Source organism: Argopecten irradians, chromosome 11, assembly GCF_041381155.1.
Source record: "Argopecten irradians isolate NY chromosome 11, Ai_NY, whole genome shotgun sequence".
NCBI lineage: Eukaryota > Metazoa > Mollusca > Bivalvia > Pectinida > Pectinidae > Argopecten > Argopecten irradians.
This window is the reverse complement of record NC_091144.1, coordinates 15469387-15479214: the sequence shown is the minus strand read 5'-3', so window position 1 is coordinate 15479214 and position 9828 is coordinate 15469387. Positions and strand designations below refer to the sequence as shown.

At 32.5% G+C, this 9828-nt stretch overlaps 1 protein-coding gene across 1 annotated transcript; it reads left to right on the top strand.

The window, feature by feature from the left end:
• Positions 1 to 2933: 2933 nt before the first annotated feature.
• LOC138334843 (uncharacterized) lies at positions 2934 to 8868 on the top strand. Its single transcript, XM_069283613.1, has 4 exons — positions 2934 to 3118; positions 6924 to 7044; positions 7992 to 8140; positions 8395 to 8868. Exons 1-4 carry the CDS (start codon positions 3067 to 3069, stop codon positions 8700 to 8702), a joined length of 630 nt encoding a protein of 209 aa, XP_069139714.1. The 5' UTR covers positions 2934 to 3066; the 3' UTR covers positions 8703 to 8868.
• Positions 8869 to 9828: the final 960 nt, after the last annotated feature.

Sequence of the window (9828 nt, the reverse complement as noted above, 5' to 3'; positions counted from 1 at the left end):
ATATTTACTTTAAGGCGTCATTTGTTGATTCATAGAAATTAGTCAATTGTTTTTGAAGTTCATCAGCTGTATCAGACAATAGTATGGTGTCTGCATATAATAGCACATATAGTTTTAAAAATACATGTACGTGTAGATCATATAGAAAATATAGAGAACAAGAAAGGGGATAAATTTTCCTTTGTCTTACACCAGCATTGCATGTGAAGATATCTGAAAAGTCTCCATCTTAAATGATTTTGACTTTAACGCCATCATAAATATTTATAATTACTCGGAAACTTTTTCCATCAATATCACCTTTAACAAGTTTGTTCCTTTAAACAAGCCTCCAAACACCATCGAAGATTTTTTCGAAGTCAATGAATGCAGAATATATTTTATTTTGAATTATTTTGCTAGTTCAATTAATGAGTATAAAGAAAATATGTGATCAATAGTTGAGTAATTCCGTCGAAATCCAACCTGGTTCTCCAGAATCTGTTCATAATGCTCTGCATATTTAGTAAGTCTATCATTAATGATGATGGAGGTGAAAACATAACTTCGACAGCTATCAAACATAATCGGTCTATATTTTTAGCATCTTGCATATCACTTTTGTTTTTGAAAATTGGGATTATATTTCCCAAGAGCCTTTGCCAGTATCAAAAATGTGATTGAATATCTTCACATACAATGGTAACATAATATCAATTGTATATTTAATATACTCATTACATACAAAGTCGTCTCCACATGATTTATCATTTTTAACCTTTTAATACATTTCATAATTTCTTGTGAGGAATTATGTTCATTAATAAGCGAGTTATTAACCAAGAGAGATAACTCTTGTAGTTCATCCATGGATATGACTTGTATTGTCAAATAAGTCTATTATGACTCCTTCATTTTTCATAGTTTATACCTTAACAAATCTGAAATAGTTTTTGAAACACTTAAACCAGGAAATGACAAGCAGTATTAATTTCATATAGCAAAAACCATTGTTATTATATGGAGTGAAGCTATTTCCGATTTGCCGATGATAGACAGTGTTGCCGTTCCCGCATGAGCGCTCATACATGTTCATCTACTTCACTATATAAAGAGAAGGATATGTTTGCATGTATACAGGTTCTTTTTTAAACAAACGTTCGCCTAAACATTTTAGGCTCATTCCCCGAACACCAACTCTGGTAAAGACAAAGGGAGGTGTTTTTGTAGGGAACCCTTTGAAGTTTAGTTATAGTCTGTTTCAAAATCTAACACCAACTCAGGTAACTTTTGAACCAGGTAATTTTTTAACTAATATGATGAGATGCATTATAAGATACAATAAATGTACAATTTTGTTAATTGCAAGTATTAGTTTAAGTATTTGTATCAATTATAACTATTTTTTACCAAAATAATCATATGATAATACACACTGTACAATATCTATATTTTACAATAGCAATTAATTTAAGCACTATTTTACACAAAGCCTATTTTTAAAAAAATCATAAATCAATAAAATTTAAAGTTTTATTAAAACATCATATATTTTATAATATCATTCAAGCACTAAGGTAATTCAATGGTTTCCAAAATAATCTATAATGATAAAATATGTTATCAAAGTGTCTCATATACATTTGGACATAAATATGGTATGCAAAATATTTCATTTCTAGCCAATTTAACCAAGATGCAGCAGCTGTGATGCTGAGTCGGCGTATGTCATCAAGTCGATGGTTCCAGTCAGGTAGCGGTCTTTCAGGGTTGCCAGGCGTCTGTCGATGTGTACATACTTTTTTGCGGGGTTGGGTTGGAGCTCCAGAATTTCTCTGTATCCGGCTGATGTCGTTTGAGTGCATAACTCGTCTCTTCAGTTTCCCATGCCATGCTTCCAGGTGGTCTGTAGTCCGAAATTGACTTGTATGTCGTTCAGTGTTGAGAGGGAGGCTGAATAGCCGGAAGTAGAACATCTCCAGAAAGTCCTGTAGGTACTTTTACGAGTCTGTCTGTAGAAGAAGCCGTCATGGGATAGGTTACGTCCGCCTCTTCTGTTGATGATGAACTTAACGTTGATCTGTGCGTTTGCCATTCCGTGTGTGATAAAAAGAAATTACAGTAAATTGGAAAATGCTAGTACAGATGTTTTACAAAATCTATATTACCTAAATCTGAAAACTAAAACAAGTCAGAAATTCTAAGAAAATAATGAGAAATTAAAAAATCTAGTAAAGTAGTTCTATCAAATATTTACACTAAAACTGAAAAGAAACACAAGTATAAATCAATAAGAAACAGTAAATTGGAAAATTCTAGTACAGATGTTTTACCAAATCTATATTACCTAAAACTGAAAACTAAAACAAGTCAGAAATTCTATAAAAATGATGAGAAATTAAAAAATCTAGTTCAGTAGTTCTATCAAATATTTACACTAAAACTGAAAAGTAACACAAGTATAAATCAATAAGAAACAGTAAATTGGAAAATTCTAGTACAGATGTTTTACAAAATCTATATTACCTAAATCTGAAAACTATAACAAGTCAGAAGTTCTAAGAAAATAACGAGAAATTAAAAAATCTAGTACAGTATTTCTATTAAATATTTACACTTATAAAGCTAAAAAATAGCAGAAAAATGTATAGACTCAAAGTCTACTAATACAAAGACAAGTTGATAATTCAATGTACAATGTTGACAATTCAAATATCAGAGCAAGTATGATTTTTTTCTGAAATATGTCAGTTTTATACACTATTCTACAGCAGCTTGGCAGTAATTAACTGTTACTGATTTACTGATCACCTATCAGATGAGTTGATTTACCTGTGATCTTGCAATGAGAACAATTCTGAGATAGACTATAATTCCCTATCAACACACCTTAATCCCTATGTAAACACCCCACCCTACCCAGAGTTGGTGTTCGGGGTAGACCCCACATTTTACACAGCACATATATAATGTCTACATACCAAGTCTATCTAACAATAATTGGTCACTGAAGTGTGCGATCTATTGTATTACGTGTTTTGAGTTAACGGCACACATGTAGTTAGTGGAGACTAATTATCTTACAAAATGGCTTCCAGTCATATAATCTGGTTCCTTCTTTCGTTGGCACAAATCCCAGGTAAGAAAATACAAACGACAAATAAATTTATAACAAATATATAGCGACTGTTACGTTCCTAACCCAGATAATCGTATAAATGTTGTGCTTCCATTAAATATATCAGATAACTATGTTTCTATCTAAATCCTGTAAAGTATACAGACGTACGTACAAGGCTTTGACAGACCTCCAAAGTTGAATGTGTTTTATCATGGAACCTGCCAGTTGACGAATCTTTCATTTATATATCATATCTCTTTTACATGTCCGTAGTTATTAATAATAATATCAATTTGGAGAGGAATTCAGACGGCTGTATCTCCATTTGCCCACTTTTTATAATCTAATGATTATCAGAATGTTGTGACAAGGGTTATAGTCTACTTCTGAAAAGTTAACCTGGTTTTTTTTTTGTTTTTTTTTTTCACAGTACAAATATTTTACCCCCCCCCCCCCCCCCCCAGCTGTGTATGATGTGTATATACATTTGTGGCATTGCAACAAATGTATATACACATCGGTAATTCGGTGAGAGCTGCCAGGGGTGGGGTGCCCTGGGGTCAACTCCTCGAACAATAATGTCCTCGCGAGGAAAGGTTATGTCCTCTCTGTACAAATTGTGTTGGAGAGGAGTACCACTATCTATATGTATGTAATCATGAATCTGTTGTAGCATTACGAGAAATTTATGTGCCAAGATACTACTTTACTAATCATAATTATCACAAAATGAAAGGAATGTTTACTATATGCAATACAGCTCTATTAAGTAAAGTAAGTAGTTTTATTCAGAGAGTAATTAAGCTTCTTTAAACTATAAAAATAGAATTGTTAGTTTCAATGTATTTAAATTTGCCTATTGATGACTGTGTCCATCTATCATTTCCTTCTTTATTTTCATTTTTATAATTATTATTTTTTGTTCCTTTTGACCTCTTGTTGTATATGTACATATGTCATGAGTGAATAAAAAATCTTGAATCACAGGAGGGTTCTCGCACAGCATGCATCAATTTAAACAATAAATATAATTTTTTTAGAGCCATTATAGTTAAAGGGAAAAAAGGAAAAACTTTTTAAGAAAATTACTTGTGTATTGAGTATTCTGTTCACATTAAGATTTGGAATTTAATTGTCTTGGTTTAATGTTTGTAGTGGAGTGAATAAAATATTTGTATATACAAACAAAAACTAGAGATTAAAAAAAAAGAATTATAGACAATACACAAACATAGAAAGTTATACAATATGTTTAACTTTTTTTTTTATTTCGGAACATTGAAGTTTGGTATATATGGTATATAACTGTATATGATATAATTAATTAGATACTACATCTATATTGTAACATGTATCATCCTATCTTAATTGTGATATGATCTATATAGCTACATCAGTGCACTTGCCAACATTACAAGCATTATTGTCTTGTTTGGGTTCTCCTAACAATGGAAATGTAGATTTTTTTATGATAATGATTGTGGAATGTATGTATTACTCTTGGAAATATTTTGCAGCTTGCAGGTAACCTACAGTACACGCCAAAAGTACGAAATTGGATGCAATTTTGTTCTTTATTCTTATCCTAATGGTGATGAAATATATAAAAAATATATAGTACTACTGTATATATATTGATATATCTCTATTTCCTCAGTGGTGTCTAACTATAGGTAGTTCAGGTAAACGAAAATAGGTAAGCACGTTAAAAAATAATATGGAACATCGAGACCCAGAACCAACGAGTTAACACTGAATTACACGTGTATACTGCGAGTTAGAAAGTCGTGTCAGGTCCCTGTGCAAGTTTATCGTGATATTGGCACTTTATACACATGGCTACAAAAATGCTTCGCCTGTCCCTCTGATATAATATCCTCAAACTCTAATGTACCCGCTCGTCCTAAATCTAGTTAAACTGTTACTCTGTGACCAACTACCAATCGCGAGTGCATGCGTTCACCGATTCGTGTAAAACATCAACAGCTTCACGTGTATAGATATAGTTACCTGTACAGATAATATTTTAATAATGATGTGTTATAACATTGTGTATGATATAAAATGAGGAACACAAACGTTTATTGCGATTTAGTTTTAAGAATTTAAAATTCGAAAATGAACAGAAAAGATAATTAATACATGTAGTAAAAAATCAAGTAAAACGTTTCTCCCTGCCCGATACGGATACGGATACGTTTACCGATTCGGATTCGTGCTTAGTGCGAAAACTCTAATAAGGGGGCAAATGAAGAACACGCCATTTCTCAGACATATAGATCTTACACCTACAGATATCTCCTAGACTAGAGCTTGAGACCGTAGTTGTGGTACTCTTATGAAAAGCCTGCACATCAAATAGGACATTCCTTCAAGTTTAATACAGAATCAAGTAAACCTAATTATTTTGTCTATGAGATTATGTCATGACATAGACGTGTTTTCTTATACACTCTTAACTTGTATGTACCAATCTATCTGCATTGAGGAACGAAACCTATTCCTACAATTATCTAAATCATACTTATTATAATCATAAAAGCGTTTATTGATGCATATTGTTCAGCATTTGGTTAATGCAAGTAACATATTTGCTATAAGAATTTATATCCCTTATCAGCTTAAACAGATATATTTTTCGAAAACATATGGTTTACCCATAATAAATGCTGTCAGCTAGATTGAGAAGTAGAACCGCAGACGTTTGATTCTTTAGTTATACAGACACTTCTATGTGTGTATAATACTGAGTCTGAATTCACTTGCAGGTGTCAACATATGTCTTTAGAACTAACGAATCAAAAGCTTCTAATTGAATGACCGCCATACAGTATCTCTGCATGCTATATATGACTAGGAATATTTGATTCATTAAAATGATACAACCCATATCTCATAAAATATCCTCATGGTATATTACATATAACTAGGAATACCTAATATCTAACCAAAAGAATTGATTTTAATTATTGACTGTACGAAAGATAGGGCACATGTCATTATAAACTTGAAGATAAAATAATTATGTTGTTTTTTTATATTAATATTTATTTCTCTTAAAGGGACAATTCACTCACGCTAATTCTTTTACATAACCAAGAAGCAAAATATGGCATAAATGTATTGTTCTACATTTCTTATGAAATATATAACATAAGATATTGACAAATTCCACGTCATTGTTTAGTATTTTAATTGATGCCGTTGTAATTACAAATCGTTGATCAATACGATTAAGCAGGTACAATATGTACGCTGTACCAATATCCGAGCCAAAGTCACGCACGTTAAACAAATGAACTACATAAGCACTGTGGAGGTGATATAATGATTTTTTAGGCAAGACAATTCACCTAATAAGGTAAACACACTTCTGTCATAGCGATTTGAGCTGTTCTAGACAAAAGTAGCATTACTCTACGAGCAAGGGACTGGGTTCGGCATACAAGATATTCGACCACAATGTGTAATGGCGGACAGCGAGTGAGTTTGAACATTTCACACGCATTTCACCACCATGGGATGTTCTGACATATCACAGTAAAACCGACTGATCTAATTTCCATTAGAACTGGGGGTTTTCCGATATATATACAAATTTTAATGTTCTCGTCGAATGAATTGTCCCTTTAATGAAGGCATTAGAGATTAATTAGATGAAGGAATATAAAACGTCTAAAAATATTTGGTGCGTTTACAAAGATAAGGCATTGGCCATTATAACATTCAAAATGAAATCATTAACTGGATGATATAAGGTGCATCAATACAATTGTATGTGACCTAGACGTTATGAAATGATATTGATTTGGTTTTGTTCCAGGTACTATTGGTACTCCCTGTTACCACTATGATTCCTACTACTCTTACACGGTATATGTGGGATTCTGTGACGATGGATGTTGTGAGAGAACGTGCTGTTCACTACTTGACGATGACGAGCTGTAAGTTACGAGGGGGGAAACATTATAAAAATAGAGTGATTGTCTTAATGGCCATACTGTTGTACTATCTTAGCTTCAGCTTTGTATGAAAATTTTTCATAAAACAAATCTGTATTAAAGATGCTCTACCGATGACGAATGGTATCTTTCTCAATCAAAAACAGGAGCATGCAATTATGTATTTTTCTTCTGTTACAACTATTAACATTACACCATTGTCATCATTGAAAAAGTTTGAGCTTATCATTTTACTTCATTTTAGAGATATTAAAAATAATTAATTGAGTTCCGAAAAAAATCACGGCTCTATGCCCTATATTGAATGACGTACTGACTGCGCATGTACCAAAACAAAATAATGTATTTTTTATGTATTCTATGCTATTTAGACACATGATAATATGAAACTAGATTTTATGATATCACTATAACATCCAAAACAACGTAGTATCCATCAGTATAATAGTATATGTATGTGAAGTAAAATGTTATAAAATCCTAAAGGATATAGAATCTATCGTATGATAGTATATGTATGTGAAGTAAAATGTTATACCATTCTAAAGATCATAGTACCTATCAGTATAATAGTATATGTAGGTGAAGTAAAATGTTATAATATCCTAAAGAACATAGTATCTATCAGTATGATAGTATATGTATGTGAAGTAAAATGTTATACCATTCTAAAGATCATAGTACCTATCAGTATAATAGTATATGTAGGTGAAGTAAAATGTTATAATATCCTAAAGAACATAGTATCTATCAGGATAATAGTATATGTATGTGAAGTAAAATGTTATAATATCCTAAAGAACATAGGTTCTATCAGTATAATAGTATATCTACGTCTACGTGAAGCAAATTGTTATACGATCTAAGTTGAAGTATGGAGTTTTATATAAAATTATCAAGTGATAATACTTTATTGTGTTGATTTATAGACTAGGCATCCTGCTTGGCAGTGTACTAGGAGGTATATTCTTTTTCACCTTGGTTTTCATCTTCTTTGCGGTGTGCTGCGGTTGCTGCAATGCAAAAAAAGTACATCCTCGAACGGTTGGAAACAGACCACCCTACCGGACAGGACCAGGTTAGCTCAACATACGTCACATTCATTCGCTGATCATTGTCCTTAAATCAAATCGCTGCTGATTTTAAGAACATATTATGTCAAATACATGTAGTACAGTATTTAAGTATATCTAGATCCATTGTTGTGCTAAGTTATTTCACAATCTGATCAAAAGTATTTTCAAAACATAGAAAATCTATTCACGTCAATTCTTCAATAACGATTTCTGATATCTCACGATACTAAACTTACTATCACTCTTGTCGTTTCAGCTCGGGGTCACCACCATGCACCAACTCATCACGTGCATCACATTCACTATACACACGAAGTTATCCAACGACCGACAAATGCAACAAACCCACCGTCGATACAGATGAACCCTTTACCTGCCGACCAACCCGAACCCATGCCACCTCCTCCCGCCTACGGTTACATTCCCCCGCCCAATGGACCTCTTCCTCCAGTCCCACCCAGTTTTGGTGTCGTTACTCCGGCTACGCCCCCTGTTTCTCATCCTCCCGAAAACCAAAATCAGATAGCGGATGATGTTAAAGCGGATTACCCTTCGAATGATTAGTTGAAAGACAAAATATGTCTATGCAATGGAATCAGATCAAGAAAATCTTACTTGATTGAAGCGTGGTGTTGTTGCATAATTACGAACATGACAGCTTTGTGAATATATAGGCTAAATATTCCATATACAATGTATGTTCTTTAATAAAATAATTATTGTATTGCAATTGTATTCACTTCCTTTCAATTAATAGAATATTGTTTAGACTAAATGAAATACAAAGAAGGTTGAAGGTCATATATGTCTATACATTAGCGTTAATCTCTACTGTTTGGCTTTACCGTATATCTCTACGTACATGTATTGATTATAAGTTTCAGCCTATTTACCGTCAATTGCTATTCTAAGTAAACTTTTTTTTTTCATTGCGGTTCACTATGTTATGACTTTTGCATTAAAACAAGATTTATCAAGTTTAATTCTCGAAGTAGGTATATGTTACCAAACGACTTATCACTTCCTTAAGGACATTTAAAACCCGTAACAAATACAATATAACAAACTAATAGTGAAAGTTCTTATACTGCAAGATATTTTTCTTTGGTATAAGTGTAATTAGATGTTAACCCATGGAAAATATTCTTAATGTGGTGAACGAAAATAACGAGCAAACACGTGTGAAACCATCTTTATCTAAAGAAAATATCCGAAACCCTAGTCTACTAGAAATGAGATTGCATTTCTTTTGTTATTGACAATTTGTAAATCACTGACTTTATGATTGATATCCTATCGAGTACTACCATGGTGTAATGCTATAGTCAGCCAGTATCCTCTCAGGAGAATGGTACCATTACCAAGTTGTAACGATGGCTCCCCTATCACGAGTCAGCCAGCCCGACCGTATTCGGTGTTACCGCTTTTGTCTTAATACACTGTAATAAATGTAATTGGTGTTTAGTCCTTAAGCATTGCAAGCAAGGCTTCAGGGACTATTAAATTTTTTTTAGTTATTTACCAGTTCAATCATCCATGGTTTTACAATTTAATTGTATATCAATAACTCAAATAAATATTTCATATCTTATTCTAAAAATGTCATACATATATTTTTTCCCAATTAAACTGGACACCTTGTTAATTAAGTAAAGCTATCGTCATGTAGTTTTGTTAACAAAATACAATT